This window comes from Sminthopsis crassicaudata, chromosome 4 (assembly GCF_048593235.1).
Source record: "Sminthopsis crassicaudata isolate SCR6 chromosome 4, ASM4859323v1, whole genome shotgun sequence".
In the NCBI taxonomy this organism is placed as follows: domain Eukaryota; kingdom Metazoa; phylum Chordata; class Mammalia; order Dasyuromorphia; family Dasyuridae; genus Sminthopsis; species Sminthopsis crassicaudata.
Window position 1 is genome coordinate 280,615,363 of NC_133620.1, and position 20,000 is coordinate 280,635,362.

The following is a 20,000-nucleotide window of genomic DNA, read 5'->3' on the forward strand; positions in this document are numbered from 1 at the left end:
GGGTAGAGGAAGGGAGGAGAGAAGCACTTCACTCCAATGGCTAGAATATAGGAATTCCCTGCCTCCCCTCCATAGCACCCAAAGGGAATGAGAATCACAGAATTCCAGAATGAGAATCCCCACCATAAGAAACCCACCAAGAGTTACCCAGCCTGTACTGAAGATTTCCAGGAAGAGAAAGCCCCAGGACACTTTGGGATGACTCTAATTGTTAGCTGTTTTACTGATACAAAGCCTCAATCTTCTGCCTATTGAGGCCATACCAAACAAGTCCAATTTCTCTGCTACATGACAGGCTACTAAATACTTGGAAATAGCTATACTGTCCCATCCCATAAATCTTCTCTTTCTCTAGTTCCTTCAACTGATACTCATATGACATAGAATTGAGGCTCTTTATCATTTTATGTACTTTTCTCTAAATGTGGCCCATTACAGAAAATAATGGAAACTAGGTGGCACAGTGGATAGAATGCTGGGCCTGGAATCAGTAAACTCTGAGTTCAAGTCCAGGCTTCAGATACTTATTTGCTATTTGAACCTGGACAAGTCACTTTACTGTGTTTGCCTCAGTTTCTGTATCTGTAAAATGAGCTGGAGAAGGAAATGGCAGAAAACCCTAAATGGGGACATAAAGAGTGAGAAGCAACTGAAATGACTGAACAACAACAATGCAGAAGATCATACCCAAGACAAGGCCTGGACCAAATCAGCATATGGAGGAACTATTATCTCCTTTTCCCCAGAAATTATGTCTCTCAATATAGCCCAAATTAGTTTTTGATTATCCTATTTAGGCATATGCTTGAACTACCTTGTGAGAGCCAGTTGTTAATTTTTTAGTGTGAGCATTTACACCTTGGAAATAAGCAAACATTACAAATTAGGACTTGCTTTAGTGTTTTGTTGAATATCTAGATTTACAAAAGTAATAGAAAATGTTAATAATGCAACTTACACTTTAAAATGTATCTTATATGCATATATAACATATATACATATATGTTTATTTCCCTAAAGAGTAGTTAAACATTTCCCAAGATACTGCTAGACATATTGTTGACTCAGTGTAAGTTTACAATCCACTAAAAATCCTGGATTTTCTTTCTTCAAATGATATACTGTCTAAACATATCTCCACATCCTATACTTATAAAATTAAGTAAGATTTTTTTTATTCATTCAGTCAATCAACAAATATTCATTAAGCACTAATTATCATTAAGCACTGTGCTCTAGGCTATCAGGATCTTTTAGTCTTCACTACCTTCCCCTGGGTTACTTCCCCATCCCAGGTTGGTATTATCTGTAGATCTAACAAGTATGTTATCAATACTTTTATCCAAGTCATTGACAAAAATGTTAAAAAAAAAAAGCATGAGGCTAGAATGTTCTAAAACTGGAAATACTTGAGGCACTGCACTAAAGACCTCCTGCCAAGAATTTTCCTACAACTTTGTAAGTCAAGATCACTCTTGCATGATTTTCAGATTCTTCCCTTCTTTAAAAAATAAATGGGACAGTATTTGCCTTTCTCCAGTCCTGAAGACCTTTTCTACTATCCACAATTGTTCAGGTATCAATGACCATGCTTCATTAATCACATCTACCAATTATGTCAGAATGAGATTGTGACTGATAAGGGCAATGTGACTTGAATTTATCCAGGGCAGGTAGGCATACTTTCCTTTTCTTTTTACTTATCTTTGACATCAATTCCCATGTTAGTCATTTTGATTTTCTCACTTGCAATATGATAATCATTCTCCTTAACAGAGAAAAGAGAAGCAAAATAAAAATTGAGCTGCTTTACTTCTCTCAGTTGTTATGATCCCATCCATCCCAACAGTGGTACCAGCACTTCTTTGATCAATCATCTTTTCCTCAATTTTGATTTTTCCCCTAATTTCCCTTGACAGCCTCCACTCATTCTGATTTTTATCATTCTTGAAATAAGTTTGCCTTTGGGACTCTACATTCATCCTCTGTTTCATCTTTTTTCTTCCTTTTTTTCAGTTTTCCAGATTTATTTTTTTTATATATCTTAAAGTTTTTTTTTTTAATCTCTGTGAATCTACTTCAGCTTCTTAGGATCTTGCAAGATCTTCTCAGTCTTATTTCTCATACCTCATCAGTACATTCACAATTTAAAAATGGAACCATGAACTCCAAAACCTCCATTTTAAGAAAAAGCCCAAGCCAACCATCTTTTCATTTTCCATCTGATTGCACCCTTTTGGATTTTATTGGACTTCTCCATTATTCCTCTACATGGATACTTTTTCCTCCCCATCCCCAAACTCTAAGAGGGAATGGTTACTTCCCTCCACAATGTTTCTGCCTTTCCACTTCAGTAGCCAATTTTCTCCTTTGTTACTATAAATGAGATCCAGAATAGAATTCCCCCTTATTGGTTTCTCCACCTTTTGAAGGATGAAATTTCCATTAAGGCAAGTCAAGAAAGTATGAACAACTCTGGTTTTGGCAAATGTCTGGATAGTTGCCCATTTTTAACATATAATACCTCTATGCTAGGATTATGGGCAGTCTCTTTAACTACTTTTCTATTACCTTTCTAAGATTTTGTCCAAGAATACATCACTGACTATGATGTACCTTGTGGGTTCTCCTGGCTCTGTTGAAGCCTATTGGTTACTTCTCAGAATACCTGAAATAAAATATACATGTATACAAAGGAAAGTAAAGGTGGTGAAGATAGAAATATATGTCCCCCCCCATCCAAATTCCACAGACCCTCTGAAATCTTTGGGGATCCAAAAGTCATAAGTTAGAACTACTGACCTAAAACATTTCTTCCATTTGATGACTGAAATTTGAGCAAAAAAAAAAAATAAATTTCACAATGAGACTCCTTGCACTGAGTTGTAAATAGCAGTGTGGGTGAGTAAAAGGTATCATGAATTCAGTCTGAAGACCTGGATTCTAATCTCAGCTCCAACATTTATTAGCTGAATGACATCAGCTCCTCTGACCTTCAGTTTCCTTACCTGTGGTGATCCCTGAAGTTCTTTCCAGCCCCAAATCTATGGTCTGATACCATCTCTGAATTCTTTTGAAGGGTCACAATCATTAAGGCATGATGGTACATAACTGTATCTTTGCTATTGGAAAAGCTGAAGCTGAAGGAAAATTAATTCTAGAATTCTGAGCTGCATGCAGTAAGCTAAGTCAATACCATGCCAAAGTCCATACCAAGTTCAGCAACAAATGATAAATCTCTAAGGAAAGGTGTCATAAGGGGCAAAGTGCTCCACGTCAGAAACAAAATAGATCAAACTTTGTATTAATAAGCAATAGTATTAGGTTTCTGAGAAGAGAGAGAGACAGAGACAGAGAAAAAAGAAAAGAAGGAGGAAAAGGAGGAGGAGAAGAAGGAGGAAGAGAAAGAGAAAAAAGGAAGAAAGGGAAGGAAGGAAGGAAGGAAGGAAGGAAGGAAGGAAGGAAGGAAGGAAGGAAGGAAGGAAGGAAGGAAAGAAGGAAAGAAGGAAGGAAAGAAGGAAAGAAGGGAGGAAGGAAGGAAAGAAGGAAGGAAAGAAGGAAAGAAGGAAGGGAGGAAGAAAGGAAGAAAGGAAGGAAGGAAGGAAGCAAGGAAGGAAGGAAGGAAGGAAGGAAGGAAGGAAGGAAGGAAGGAAGAAAGGAAGGAAGGAAGGAAGGAAGGAAGGAAGGAAAGAAGGAAAGAAGGAAAGAAGGAAGGAAGGAAGGAAGGAAGGAAGGAAGGAAGGAAAGAAGGAAAGAAGGAAGGAAGGAAAGAAGGAAGGAAGGAAGGAAGGAAGGAAGGAAGGAAGGAAGGAAGGAAGGAAGGAAGGAAGGAAGGAAGGAAGGAAGGAAGGAAAGAAGGAAGGAAGGAAGGAAGGAAGGAAGGAAGGAAGGAAGGAAGGAAGGAAGGAAGGAAAGAAGGAAGGAAGGAAGGAAGGAAGGAAGGAAGGAAGGAAGGAAGGAAGGAAGGAAGGAAGGAAGGAAAGAAGGAAAGAAGGAAGGAAGGAAGGAAGGAAGGAAGGAAGGAAGGAAGGAAGAAAGGAAGGAAGGAAGGAAGGAAAGAAGGAAAGAAGGAAGGAAGGAAGGAAGGAAGGAAGGAAGGAAGGAAGGAAGGAAGGAAGGAAGGAAGGAAGGAAGGAAGGAAGGAAAGAAGGAAGGAAGGAAGGAAGGAAAGAAGGAAGGAAAGAAGGAAGGAAGAAAGGAAGGAAGGAAGGAAGGAAGGAAAGAAGGAAGGAAAGAAGGAAAGAAGGAAGGAAAGAAGGAAGGAAAGAAGGAAGGAAGGAAGGAAGGAAGGAAGGAAGGAAGGAAGGAAGGAAGGAAGGAAGGAAGGAAGGAAGGAAGGAAGGAAGGAAGGAAGGAAGGAAGGAAAGAAGGAAAGAAGGAAAGAAGGAAGGAAGGAAAATCAGAGAAAGGTGACACACTAACACCTGGCTATGAATGAATTTTATCTGGATCATTTTCTTAGAGGATCCTGGGTAGTAGAACAGTTGGGGGAGGAGTGGGAGTTTTCTTACTTCTTTTTCTTGTTGTCATAAATAAGGAGTAAAAATAGAAGATGCCTCCGAACTACTCCAAACTGGGTCAAGTTGGTCTAATCAACTTCCCCTTGTATTTTTTTGGGCTCAGATCATCTTCCCAAGTTCCTAACACTACTCACAGACAGAGAGTAATGGATATCCATACAAGATATACCTATTCTCACAGGAATGCACAGACACAAACCTGAATGAATGGGTTCCAAGGGAGACACACTTTGACTCATATAAATGGGCACTAGGGATTATTCCAATGCAACAAATGAGGAGCTCCCTAAAATAATCTCAGTTGTGGAGCAAACATATTGAAATCAACAATAACTTTACTTGCTAAAGCAAAAATATCAGAACAAATCATCAGCATGACCTTGGGCTTCAGCAGTCAGTATCCTGCTGTCAAATTGATGATGTATCAACTGATAAATTATCTGTCCTAGATGCGTGAATGCAACTGAATTTCCCATTTATGATCCACATCCTTGTCTCAGAAATGGGCATCCTGGAGTGAGCCCTAAGCAGTCATAATCTTATTTCCTACCAATCAAGTATCCTTGAGGCTTTATTGAGGGTTTGGTAGCTATAAACGGATAATAATGAGAGACTGAAGGCAAGGGTTGAAGGCAGGAAGAAGGGTGAGTGAGGGTCAGGACCTAAGGAGAAAATTTTTTTCTTCTTCTTTTTAAATTTTTTTATTAATTTTGAACTTAAAGACAAAAAATCAAAAAAGAAAAAAGTGCATTTCCATATACACAGCACAATATAAAGCAAGGATCAGTATAAAATCATGGCCTTCCATTTCACAGTTTAGTTTTTTTGAAAAAATACGTAATAAATACACATTAAAAAAAAACTACCCTGTTTTTCTGTGCTTCTAAATTTTCATTTGTTTTCTGCTGTGCATTTTTCCCCTTCCTCCCATTATGCCCTAAAACTACCATTAGACACAAAGGGATGTGTGTGTATGTGTGTGTGTGTGTGTGTGTGTGTGTGTGTGTGTGTGTGTGTGTGTAAAATAAGAGAAAGTTTGCAACCCTTTTTAACTCATCCCTTTGCTAGGACAAGAATATGGACTCTATCAAGTTTCAATCATTCAATCATCATTCAGTAAATGTTGTTATATACCAGGTACTAAACTAAGCAACGAGACTGGGACTGAGTAGGGGGTAGAGGAATAGTTAGGGCCTGTGGTCAATGGCATGAATGACGGCAGGACTCTAGGCTATTAAAACTGGAATAAATTATCCTGTGACCCTAAATGCAAAGGGTCAGGAAACAAAAGGATTCTGGCAGATGGAACTGATATATCCAATCAGGGAAAAGAGGGGTAGTTAGTAATAGGAGAAAGATAGGAATAAGGTGAGTATGGAGACTTGTGGAAAAAGACCATGGCATCCTAGAAAGTTAGAAGAAGTTGTCTAAAAAGCAGCATTAAGAACAACAGACAAAACTAGCTTTGTGACTTAGGAAAAGAAAGGGATAAATTTTTTTTTTAAAAAGCTTGAATGCGACTTCTAGGACCAAGGGGACACTGAAATAAAGAATAGCTCATTGGAGTTGTTACGAATCCTAAAGATCATCTACTGTTGGACCCTTCCCTTTTTTAGAGGGTCAGAAGGAAGGAGGAAGTTCAAACATAGATAAGGTTAAGATTAAATGACTTGCCCAATGATACATAACTAGTAAATGTTTGAGATTAGATTTGAACTCAGATCTTGATTCTAGGCCCAGTGCTTTATCGACTGAACCATTTGACTGCCTGATGCAATCCCCCATATTTAAATCCAATTAAAAAAAAACCTTAAAGATAGCCCCCATATTTTTAATTGGTTTTAATAAGGACAATAAATTTGTCCTTTTTACAATTAAAGAACAACCCTCCCTCCCCAATGTCCTTCATTTCTTCCAAAAAGAAATTTAAAGCATCTTGAAGAATTCTTCAGCTTTGGAACTAGAAGACAAATGAGATGCCAGGCTTTATAACCCAGTCAGACCTTCTGGTCTTTGGGGAAGAGCCTTGACTTGGAAGTCAGGAGTGGTAAGTCACACTCTCAACTCTATCAATAATTTGTTGGGTGACTGAGCAAATAACCTTAAACTCTATGAGCATCAGTTACCTCATCTGTAGAATAGGGATAATAATAGCCTCTCTTCCACTATTATATGGTTGTCATGAAGAACAAATTAAATGATGGTTTTAATTATTAATTTTCCTATGAGCAAATAGCTTTCAAGGGTGTTTGTGAAAAGATGTTACGGCTCATCATGTCCTTCTCTCACTAGATGTTCTATGAGCTTCTACAGATCAAACACTGTGTCCCCTTCAGCATACTATAAAATTCTTTGAGATTTGTCCAGAGTCAAAGACTCTTGATTTGGAAGGAGGTGGGATAAGAAAGGAGAGGTGGTATTCTACGGTCTAATGAGGATTTTTAATTTTTTAATTTTTATTTTTTTTACCAGATGCTGAGGCCCAGCTGCCAACTGGAAAGCTGGGAGTTTTCCCAATTAGCCTTAATAACAATACAAAACCCGCTAGGAAACCCAAGCTGGAGTTTAGTAAAGCTTGGAATGGTCCCTCTCTGCATGGCTAGTGCCGGCAATAATCAAATACTCATCAATATCACAGGCAGGAATTGATCTTCCAGCCTTGGTGAGGCTGTCAGGGTGAGCTAGAGGAGCTCTGTATGTATTAGGGAATTGAGGAAAAGCAGAGAAGGCTAGCGGCAGGGAAGTAAGAACACAGACAGAAGATTTGCTACTTGTTCTCTCTACTGGAAAATTTTAGAAAACAAGATGCTAGATCACTTATACACACAGTAATGCAATGCATCCACCCACAGCCCTACACTCACACAAACGAATTCACACCCCTTTTAGCCTCCTACACATTTACAAATACACACAGCCCCTTCACACAAGGGCCAGTCCTGAGTAGAAGTGGAGTAGGTGGTGCAATTTCAGATAGGATAAGGGGGTGCAGAAATAATACCTCCCATCTCAGATTCCTGGGTGACCACAATGCTTTAGTGACGAACAAAGCCTTCTTCCGGTCAGAAGTTTAGGGATCAGGTTTAATTTGGCACTATGTGTGAGAGGAAGTATGAAGGGCTTTTACTTTCAACCTGAGAGGTAGTGGGCTTAACTGCTAAGAGTGCTAAATTTGCTTTCAGAACTGGCTTCCAACTTTGGCTCTGACATTGCCCACTGCTATGACTTTAGGCAGGTTATTTGATCTTCCCTTGGGCCTCCCTTTCTTCTTCTGTAAAATAAGAAGAGTGGATTAAATAGTCCTTTTACTCAAGGTTCCTTCCAGGTTTAGAATGTTTTTATATATATATATATATATATATATATATATATATTTTATAATATTATCCCTTGTATTCATTTTTCCAAATTACCCCCCCTCCCTCTATTCCCTCCCCTCGACGACAGGCAATCCCATACATTTTACATGTGTTACAATATAGACTAGGTACAATACATGTGTGTGAATATCATTTTCTTGTTGCACAATAAACATTAGAATCCGAAGGTACATGTAACCTGGGCAGACAGATATTAGTGCTAACAATTTACATTCCCCTCCCAGTGTTTCTTCTCTGGGTGTAGCTACCTCTGTCCATCATTGATCAACTGGAAGTGAGTTGGATCTTCTTTATGTTGAAGATAACCACTTCAATCAGAATATATTTTCATACAGTATTGTTGTTGAAGTGTACAGTGATCTTCTGGTTCTGCTCATTTCACTCAGCATCAGTTGATTTAAGTCTCTCCAGGCCTCTCTATATTCCTCCTGCTGGTCATTTCTTACTGAGCAATAATATTCCATACAGGTTTAGAATGTTTAAGGAATGCCAGGCTATGACCTAAGAGCAAATTTCAGGGGATGGGGGGTAGGGAACAACCTGAAAGAGAAGGCAGAGGCACTGAAGAGAAGTTTGTTCTACTGGACATTTTTCCCCTGAGATTCCATACTATCTAAATGCATATTCATGTATATATGAAATCTTTTGTTCTTGATGTTTAGTTGTTGGTCAGTCATGTCTGACTCTTCACGATGGCAACTGGGGTTTTCTTGGCAAAAATAATAGAGTGGTTTGCCATTTCCTACTTCAGTTTATTTCACAGATAAAGAAATTGAGGCAGGCAGGATTAACTGACTTGCTTAGGTCAAATGAAATAATATTTATTAAGATTTCAGAACAGTGCTTGGAACATAGTAGGTACTTGATAAATGCTTAATTGTTTCTTCTTTCCTTTGGAAGAATAGTCAACTTTCATTCTTTGGTCACTGTAGTGTTCTATGACTTGCATATATATTATAACACAAGGAAAGAATATTGATCTTGAAAAGATGGGTCTTTGTTTTAGTCAGACCTTTGCAATCTTCCCAAAATGAGCCGGCCCATTTCCCTTTTCCAATTCAATTTTGTCCCCTGTACATTTGCATCTTCTATCCAAGATGAATATTGATCCACAAGCTCTAGAAGTTGTCTATCCAAATGCATATTATAGTCTGTAATAATAAGTATTCTTTATTTACTTTATTTTCTTCCCATGGGTATTGTTAGGCTAAACTCTTTAGAGTGATTATTCATCTAATGTAATGATCTTGGATTTGATATGTTCAATACCATGCTATGTGCTTGAATTCTGTGCTGTATCTTCTCCATAATAATGGTCTTAAACATATTTCTCCAGGTTTTACCTTTCAAAGTGACTAGAAACTCACTGAATAAGGTTATATCTATTTTCATATCTTTCAAGTAATTTTGCATTGTTCTGAAAAATGCACTCCTGGAGGAAAATCTTGAGAATGTGTTTAAAAGTTCTATAAAATCAAATGCTTTTTTTATAGTTGACAAACTGGGATTTTTATATTCTCTATATCTTCCTTAAAAATTAAGACTGAATTTCCCTATCCTATCTAGACTGGAAAGTGCAATGGCTATTTACAGACCCTGTCCCACTCTGATTAGTGCAAAAACTTTGATCTGCTCCATTTCCAATCTCCACTATTTACCCCTCCTTATGCAGGCTAGTAGCCCCATGCATACTGGGGTTTACTATACTGGTGACAGACTTAGTACAAACACTAAGTAAGCTTAGCCTACAATATGTCAGAACTCCTAAGCTCAAGAGATCCACCAGCCTTAGCCCTTCTGGTCGCTGAAATTACAGAAGTGTGCCAGAATATATGACTCATCTAATTCTAAGTTAATTGTAGATAGAAAAAAAGATCAATTATGGAATCTTGTTTATGATAGCTCACCTATTCCCTTCTAATACTCTCATCAAAGATACCCTCAATGTAGATACAAATTATTCTCAACACATTTTATATAGAAAGATAAAGTAGACAAACTTTTTGTGGTCACTTTTGGGGATAATGATGAGATCCAAGATATTTTTTCCTATACCTCTAATATCTTCCCCTCCTTCAGATACTTTGAAAATGCTCTAAAAATTGTGTCACCTCTAACAAAGACCTCCTCTTTGAATATTTGTTTGAGTCTGGCTGCTTTCCCTTCTTTGTTCTTTTCAGTGGAATTTCTGCTTTCTCTATAAGTAACATCCAAGACCACGATGTTTGAATCTAAGTGTTTTGGCTCCACAGTCCTCAGTGGTGTAAGGTTCATTCTGAAATCTTTGAAGATCTTTCCTCTCTTTCATTTGGATTTTGTGCCCTTAGTGTTATGCTTAAATAATCTCTGGATGACTCTGCCTAGTTGGATTTCTCAAACTTTATTTAAACTGTTTTTCCTTTTAACTGTTTCTTGATATTTTGTGAGGTGATTCTTAGTGCTAATTTTTTAATATCCTGCTTGGTAGGAATTTTAAAATGAATTTACATTCTAAAGTAGCATTCTCCTTCACTGCTTTACATATATCTGCTCTGGAAATAGGTCAAGACTTTGTTGACTAAGATGCTTTTTAGCTTCTTTGGTCTCATTATGATAATTTACATCAATTAAACTTCTGCATGAACTTGTCAAAAATGGTGTCAATGCCTTTCTTCCATCTATTTTCCATGTGAGGGAGATATCATTATCTTATTTAAATAGGTCAAGTTGAAGTCATTTTAATTGCATGCCATATCTGTTCTTATGTTTATTTTTTTTTCTAGCCATATATCAACCCATATCTTTGCTTTGATATATAAGGGATTTGACTACACATGGATAACAGATTCATGAATGACTTAGGCAGAAATCCTGACTGTAAAAATATAATTACATTATTTTTATTATGTTGCTTGGTGCTTACCATATCTTGCATTTTCCAATTATTTATTTAGAGAAAATATTAATCTTCTGTGTAGTCAATAAATCTTTGGCCTCTTGTTTATCCTTGAACCATATTTCCTAACTGTTTTTGCTGTCCTCATCTTTGCATCGAAATCATCAAGTGTTAAGGTATACATTGATTTAACGTGTAAGATTTTATCAAATACTTTAACAGAATTTGTTTTTATTTCTTTATCCTCTGTTAGAGATACTAGAACAGGAGCAAAATTTTTCTTGATTTTCTTTTTGTACATAATCATCATGAGCACTATAATATGAGATGACTAAATGTACCATGAACTGATATTTCTTGTGGGTGTAACTAAGGGGTATGGTGGAATGAGTGCCCGGCTTTCAGTTAGGAAGATTCATCTTTGTGAGTTCAAATCCAGCCTCAAACATTGTGTATCTATCTATGTGACGCTGGAAGTCATTTAATTTTGTTTGCCTCTGTTTCCTCATCTGTAAAATGAGCTAGAGAAGGAAATAGAAAATTACTATGGTATCTTTGAGGAAAAAAAAAACACACAAAAAAGTCAAACAGGACTGAAACACAACTGAACAACCATTGCCATGGATGCACAGTGAAAACAAACTCTGTCACCTTCTTTATTTTCTTCACTAAGAAGAATCTGTGAGACATCTTTCTATTTACCAGTAAAATCCTTTTGTCCTTTGATTTCATTTATAGAGAGCATGTCAAAATAATTTAACTGATCTTCCTTCAGTAATGTGTTCCCTTGGTCCTTGGCCAAGGGTCTGACATTTAGATTACCAGCAGTCATGTTAATGTTTATAGATGGTCTATTAACTATGATTCTTGGAACCTTCTGCCCCATTTTCTGACACTCTGTCACCTTTACTTCTGAAGTACAGACCCAGAGACTATTTTATATTTTTCTTTGTTTAACAGTTTGCCAAAGAATTTCTCACCAAGTGGTCAATCTATTGGTCAATACAGAACCTGTCTACTAAATTGGTCCTCAGAAAGCAGAAAATATCTATAGTTCAAAACATACTTAAAGTCCTTTTAGCATGTTAGAATCTGCCAGAGAGTACTAAATCTGTCAAAAATCTAAACCCCACTTCCACCCATAACTCATAATGATGCATATGAGTAAGAATTTGTGTGGAATTCATCCATCAAGTGGATAATGAATGCCAATTGTCCAGATTTTGATATGCAGTTTCTTGGACTGCTTCAAGAGTTAATTCATCAGTAGAAATCTCATAGATACATACTATAAAGAGACAACGAATTGAACCCAGAATTGAAGAGAAAAAAAGTGAGCTGGATTGTCTATTTTTCAAGTAATCTTGTTTAATTTTAACACAATGATATCAGATAGTCCTCTTAATGACTCTAATTATCTCCCTGAAACAAAGGCCCAGAATTTGAATATGATTTTTTTTTGTTATGTTGTTTGACTATGAGTCATTGGATACTATAGTCTTTCAAAATTTTAATTTGAGGGTCACCTAGAAGGGAGATGTTACATTCATGCATATAAGTATAATATAAAGTAGAATGTGATAGGGGGCAAAAAAAAATTAACCCAGGAAAGGTTCTATAGGAAAATTTGATGAGGGAGAAGAGAGCATTTTACCTAGGGAGATTTTAGAAAGCTTTGAGGAAGTTGTGGGGCCTGATCTGAGCCTTAGAGAAATAAAAGGATTTCAATATCTAGAGCTGTGAAAGAAATGCATTCTGGACATGATAAATGAGCCATGAAAATGCACAAAAGCACAGAAGAGCAGTGATTATCAGAGAAACAAGTAATATATTTTAGGGGGCAAGGATGTAGTATACATATAAGGCAGTTATGTGAAATGAAGGTGATAAGGGCAAGTTGGAGCCAAATTTGGGACATCTTAAATATGAGCCAAAGAAGTTTGTCTTTTGTGCAATAGGGAGCCACTAAAGGCTCTTGAGCTAGAGAAATGATGCAAAAACCTATGCAGTAAAAGATGTGATATTAATATCTTAGTATGGCCTAGGTTATTTTACTTTTGTAGAGAGTTATAGGAGCCTAAATATGTGCAATAAAGGAATGGAAATCTTGTTAGGAAAAGAAGAAAGGACAGAAAGAGAATTTTAGATCAGCTGCCTTCTCCCCCTGTCCCCTTTTACCATTGGTGAATTCCTTTTCTCCATCATCATCGGGAAGATCCCAACCATTTTTCATTCTCTGAACTTTACCACCACACCTGCACTGGTTCTTTTCTCCTCTCCTCAGATACATTCCCTCTGAATTTGTATTGATATAGCACAGTCCCTGACCCATACTAATTAATGCTGCTCCACTTAACTTGATCCCAGGCACTGCCTAGGAGGGAAAGTCTGGTGAGGTAATGAACTGGTCATTGTCAGTGCTCTTGGGCCCCCAGAGTAGGCAAAAAGCAAAATATACACAGGGGGATGTTACTGAAAAGTAAGCAGGACCCTTTGCCAACTTCATTTCTAAAAGTACAGCTCAGCCCAACATTGCATGTATTGCATGTGGATATACTCTAGCACTCTCTATACAAGGCCATTGTAGTCACTAATAGAGTTTTTCTCTCCACTGCTTCTTGGATGGCAACTCCTTTTTCCCTAGGTCAATTATCATTAAAATCTGAATTCTCCTGCCTTTCAGGGCCTGACCCCTCATCATTTGCATCATTTCCAGCCACCCCATGGACAATTGGCTGTGGCAGATTACACCTCCCATTAGCAGCTCAGCACAATTCTGTCTTGATCTGATTACTCTCTTTTCTCAACTCTGGCAAAGTTGATAGGGTGTAAGAGAGGGAGGAATAGAGGCAAGATATGCTGTTCACACCCTGAGAAGGATAGAAATCCTTCAGGTGGGCCTGTGAAGCCCCCATCCCTGAGACTAGCTCCCTTCAGAATGTTAAATCGGTTGATTAAATGATGAAGCTAATTCCATCTCTTAAGCTTCTTTATGGTTTTTGCCCCTCAAAACCTTTAAAAATAATAGACATTAATTTTTAAAATAATAATAATTAGCATTATTTTGGGATTAAAAAAAAGACCTTCCCTCAGTATACCCAAATCCTGTAACCCAGATCACCTCATATAACAAAACACTTCTCAGCTGCCTTTATAGTCCTTGGTTAGTTCTGCTCTCTGTGTCAGTAGTGATAAGAGCCCCACTCTATCTTCACCTGTTCACTCCAATTTTGATTGTTAGATAGAATAAATCTTATTGGCTGGGCAGGTATGGATAGGTTGCAACCTACAGAACATTATCGTCTCACTCTTTTTTTCCATCTTTCCCTATTTCTATTGATGGAATCATCATTATCCTTCTAGATGGAAGGTATGACTTGAATTAGCCATCCCACACTCCATAGCTGTATCATCTTAGGTATAATAAGTTCGCAATCACAGTTTCATCCTTAATCATCCCACATACTCAAATATTTGTCAAATCCTGTTTCAACCTCTATAATTTCTCATGTCCATGCACCTTTCTCTCTGCTCACATAGCTACAAATCAAGTACAGATTCTCATCACCTCTCACCTGACCTATTGCAATAGCCTGTTAATAGCTCTCCAGGCTTTAAGTCTTTTCCCACTCTAATCTTTCTCCCCACACAGCTACCAAAGTAGTTTTCTTAATGGTAGTTCTGCCTTTATTCAGTAAACTCCAGTGCCTACTCACTTCCTATAGGAAGAAATATTATATCTTTATCTCAACTTTTTAATACTGTATATAATTATTAGAATAGTAATACATGAATGTTGCTTAAACAAATAAATACAAGAATATTGGTGTATTTCTTTTTTTATTTTTTACTAATAGGATAATGATTAACTGGTCGGGTTTATTAACAGGGTTTATGATCAAAAAAGTTTAAAGTACTGCTCTGTACAGATGAAATCACAAGATCAAAAGATTCTGTTCAAAAAGTTTACAAAACACTTTCCTTGAAATAATTCTGTAAGTCAGTAGTTGCTATAGAAAAGCAACTACTTTTTTTTTTTGACTCAACATGGGATTTTACTTGTGTAGGCAACTCCCAATGAGAAACATTTTTTTTTTAATCAGACTCAAGGTCAGACAAGTCATACAGCAAATACTAGAATCCACAAGTCTTCCTACTGTTAGATTGCTAGTATTTTCCCCATTTTACAGGAACTGAGATTCAGAGACTACCTCACATAGCTAGTAAGTATTGGAGATAGGTCTTAAACTCACAAGTTTGTACTCTTTAGGCTGCTCTCTAGGACCTATTATACCACAAAGTTCCTTTTGTCTGGGATCTTCTTCCAGCTATATAAGTCTTACCCATCCTACAGAAGAACCCTGTTTAAATCCCACTTTCTTAATGAAGACATCTGTGACCATTTACATACCCTTGCTATGAAATCTTTTAGCATCTGTCATCTGTACAACACTATTTAGCACATAATCTTCTCCTATTCCCACCCCACAAGATGCCTAGAACACAGTAAGGTCTTGAGATAATGACAATATGATAGATTTATCATGGATAAAAAAAAAAACAAAAACATCAGGGTGTCTTTCATAAGCTACACATGTGGTTATCAAGCAAATATTTCCACAAATCCATGGATAGCAATGTGGTCCATTGGAATGAATGGATGAATGAACAGATGGATGAATAGATAAATGAATGAATGAATATATAGATAAATAAATGAACGAATGAATGAGCAAGCATTTGTTAAGTACTTACTATATGCCAGGTCCTGTGGAAAACAGTAGTAACCTAAATGGCTTTTCTAGTAAGATGGCATCTCATGTCAGTAACACTATTATTTGCCTTATTTTACCACCTTTGTCCTGTTCTCAACTACCATCAATTCCTCCTTCACAAGCAATATAGGACATAGAGGTTAAGGCTTCCATGTGCCTTCCTATAGTCATAGGCTTATACTACCTAGCTACCCTGGATGACCTAGGAGAGAGAAGTAGGTGAGATCTGTGTTCAGAGCTCTGGGCTGCAGTAGCCAAGACTGATGGGTTGTCAATAGCTGCCTGTCAGCTGCAAACTTCTACTCCAGTTCCCAGGTGGAACTTTTCAGACATCAGAATTTCATATTTGATATGTCAATTATGCTGCTAGGTTTGGGGGGAGGCGGAGTTGACAGGAATTGATGAAGCCCTTTCCTTTCTTGGAGCACAATGGAAAGGGGTATTTTTCCATACCCTGACTGCTGCTTTGAGGTGATCAGATCTAGATGTAGAAGGTTGATTCTCCCAGTTCTGGAACAAAGTTACAACAGGGACTACAAGACTTTTGGAAAGAACCAGACAGGCCATAAATACTCAAAATTTGATTATACTGAGTTGATTTTAAATAAGAGGAGGTAGGAGAGATAATACACTTGTATTACCTGTATCCCAGAGCCATTGGGTTCATAGATTTAGCACCAGGAGGAGCTTCAGAAGTCATCCAATCCAATTCCCTCCTTTTTTCCCAGCCCCAGCAAGATTTATTGTTTAAGGTCATTCAGTCAGTGAATGGCAAAGGTGCTCTTTGATTCAAGAGAGGGAAACAGAGCTTTAGCACAAAGGTTATAGTTGGGTCTCAGTTGCCTGAGTTAGTGGAACCTTAAATGTACTGAAGTTCAGTATGCAACAAGAAGAGGAAGTAAGGACCATAGTTCTCTGCAGAAGCCATCCATGAACTTAGAGTCTCAGTTCCATGGAACTCTTAACCCCTTTACCTTTTGGAAGTGGCAGATACCCGGTCTTTTCTTTCCCATAAAACAGAGCAGCTCAGCCCCTGGATGTATTCTTGTTTATTTATTTATTTATTTTGTTGTTGTTGTTGTTGTTGTTCTTTGTTGATTGGTTGGATTTTTTGTTTGTTTTTTGTATTCATCCTCATTTTACCCCTTCAGACTTTAGATATGGAGATACTTACCAATAAGTTTTTGGTCCTCATCTCTGATTTCATCATTGGAAAAGGACGGTTTTCAATAAGTTAACATAACAATTATAAAAGAGTGGGACTTTTAAAGATCTTCACAAAGGGGCCAGAGGTTAACCTGCGTAAAGACCAGCATAGTGGAGCACACATACAATTCCAGCTATTAGGGAGGCTCCAGAGTGCTTAAATTAAGTGCTTCAGTAGGTTAAGCAGATCATGTGACCAAACTAAATTCTACATTAATAGTGATGCATTGGGAACAGGTGGCCACCAGATTATCTTAAAGAGGGGAAAATCCTCCTATTTCAGAATCAAAACAGGTCAAAGTTCTTATGTTGATTATTACTTGACTGGCACCTGCACCAAGAAACTGGGTAAGATATATGGAAACCCAGTCTTAAAGAAAGAGGGGGAAAAATAAAATATGGAAAGTGATAAACAATGTCTGCATTTATGTCAGCTGAAATCAGAGATCATCTCAAGAATTTAACTAGGCATTTGGAATTACTCAGGAAATAATGGGATCCTTCAAAGATTTAAAAGGCTAGAGGATCAGGTTTGTGTACAAACAATTAGTATGGTGGTGCAGAAGAAAGGATGATAGATTGAAATAAAGAGATCTTGGAAAACATCTTGGCTTTAACACTGGGACATTCTTCTTTCTAAGACTCAGTTTCTCCATCTGTAAAATGGGGGATTAACTAGATTATGTCTAAGGTCCCTTTAGAACAGCTCATTTATGAGACCATTTTATATCTTTGAGAGGCAAGGAGACTAAAAGCAATTCTTGACCAAGAACTTGGACATTTTTCTCTAAATTCCCTTACAAAGATGAACACACAGAAGGGCATAAATAAATATTAAACTAGTATAGCAACAGAAATAGATTGGAGCCTGGGGGGAACTAGGGGCAGACGGAAGGATAGGATGACCATTTGGTCCTTTTCAGCTTCATATGTCTACAATCCTGCTTTGGGCCACTGAGGTCAGAAATGGAGCTTGGGTCCCCAGAATCCTAAAACTAAAACAACTTGTCTTGGACAAGTCATTTAACATTGGCCTCAATTTCTTCATGTATGGGGAATAAATATAAATGGGGATAATGATAGCATCTAATTCCCAGGGTTGTTGTGAATATAAAGTGAGATATTTGTAAAGCACTTTGCAAACCTTTAAGTGCTATATAAATATTAACTATTATTACTACAACTAATATTTAAAATGCAAATTTAAAACACATCTTAAAATGCATAAAATACTTCTCCCCCCCCCCCCAGCTGTCCTTGTATGACATGGGGATATAGGATTATGAGTGAATGTTGAGTAGACTGAACTTAAATTAAGCATAGGAGTTGCAGATCCCTGGACCTTCTCCCTTCATTCTGGCTCCCTGACCCTTTTCCTGAAGTCAGGGCAGCCCTCAGCAAGAGCCTTATCAACTGAGTTTAAGTCTCCTACCTCTATCTCCTCTTCCAGTGTGAAAGAGGATTTGTCTCAGATAAGTAGGAAAGCTTCACTTTTATCAATGCTTCTCTCCAGCACCCTGAGGGGAAGAGCAATGGGTTGGAACTCGTATGGACTAGAATACCTCTTTAACCCCTTTCTCCTTTGTCTCTCCTCCCCCCCTTCCCCTTCTGTCACATCCTATGTGCCTCCCTTTTACTTTTTTCTTTTCATTTCTCTCTCCCACCTCATCTCTGTTTTTATCTCTTTATGTCTTGTGACCTGTCTTTATCGCCATGTTGAATTTTCGTGTTCCCTTTGCCCTCCTGTTTCTCTTCTCTTCCTGTCACTTTTTCTCTATCCTTCTGTCTCTTCCGCCCAATCTGTTCATCACTGTGTCTTTTTCTGTCTTTTAACCATATTTTTCTGTCTCTTGCTCTCTCTCACTCTCCCCCGTCTCTCAATCTCTGGCTCTTCTCCCTGGTCATATGTGCTTACACTGCTCCTTCATCTGCTATTCCCCGTCTCTTCTTCCACCCGTTTTCTCTTTCTGCTTTCTGGTTCTGTCTTTGGTCTCTGTCACTGCATTTATCTCTAACTCTATCCTGCTTCTTTCTCTCCCACTCCATCCCTCCTCTTCTCTCCCCTCTCTTTCTTTCTCTTACTGTCGTTGTCTCTGTCCTTCACTCGACCTACCCTCTGTGTCTCCCTCCTCCCACACGCACCCTTAGGATGATCCCAGCTTCCAACAAGGCCTTCGTGGTGAATAATCTGGTGTCGGGGACCGGCTATGACCTGTGCGTGTTGGCGATGTGGGATGACACGGCCACCACACTCACGGCCACCAACATCGTGGGCTGCGCCCAATTCTCCACCAAGGCTGATTATCCGCAGTGCCAGTCCATGCACAGTCAGATCCTGGGAGGCACAATGATTCTGGTCATCGGGGGCATCATTGTGGCCACGCTGCTGGTCTTCATCGTCATCCTCATGGTGCGCTACAAGGTGTGCAATCACCAGGGTCCTGGGAAGATGAATGCTGCAACTGTCAGCAACGTCTACTCCCAAACCAACGGGTCGCAGCCGCCTCCGCCGCCGCCACCATCTAGTGGGGTACAGAACGGGGCCCCACCGCAAGTGCACCCCAAGGCGTCCATGAGGAACGAGCATTTTGGAAGCGGTGTTGGGGCGTCTGGGGCTGGCGGGGCGGGGATCAGAAGTGGTGGTGGAGGCTTGGGGCACAGCAGTGGCTCCTCCTCGTCCTCCAGCTCCTTGGGCAGCACGGACGGGGTGGGTGGCCAGGGCCCTTGGAGGCTCCCGCCGCCCGGAGCTCGCACCAAACCTAATCTCGACCGCCTCATGGGGGCTTTCGCCTCGTTGGACCTCAAGTGCCAGAGGAAGGAGGAGCCACTTAGACTCCAGGACTTCGGTCGGGGCCGGGGCCAGTGGGACGTCACTCAGACCGCGAGCCGCTGCTGGGCCCGCCCGCGGCACGGGCCAGGAGCCTCTTGCCGCTGCCGCTGGAGTGCAAAGCGCGGCGCAGCCACTCCTTTGACATGGGGGACTTCGCCGCGGCAGGGGCGGTGTCCGGGGCTTCGGGGGGCGCAGCTGCACAGGGAGGTTTTAGCCCGCCGCAGAGAGCGACGAACATCTGGACCAGGCGCAGCCTCTCGGTCAATGGCATGCTCCTGCAGTTTGAGGACAGTGACCTCGTGGGGCCCAGGGGCACTTATGGCAGCTCCGAGTGGGTGATGGAGAGCACCGTGTAGATGGCGGTGGCGCCCAGAGAGAGTCCCGCAGCCCCTTCTACCTCCCTCTCCCTCCCCT

The 20,000-nt window shown here is 39.2% G+C and overlaps 1 protein-coding gene across 1 annotated transcript in view; it reads left to right on the forward strand.

The window, feature by feature from the left end:
- The window catches only part of LRFN2 (leucine rich repeat and fibronectin type III domain containing 2), a 318,934-nt gene that overhangs the window by 298,412 nt on the left and 522 nt on the right, over positions 1-20,000 (forward strand). Inside the window, 3 exon segments of the mRNA XM_074311007.1 lie at positions 18,905-19,583; positions 19,585-19,617; positions 19,619-20,000. The exon segment at positions 19,619-20,000 is cut by the window's right edge and continues 522 nt beyond it. Coding sequence (XP_074167108.1) covers positions 18,905-19,583; positions 19,585-19,617; positions 19,619-19,942 — 1,036 coding nt within the window. The 3' untranslated portion in view covers positions 19,943-20,000.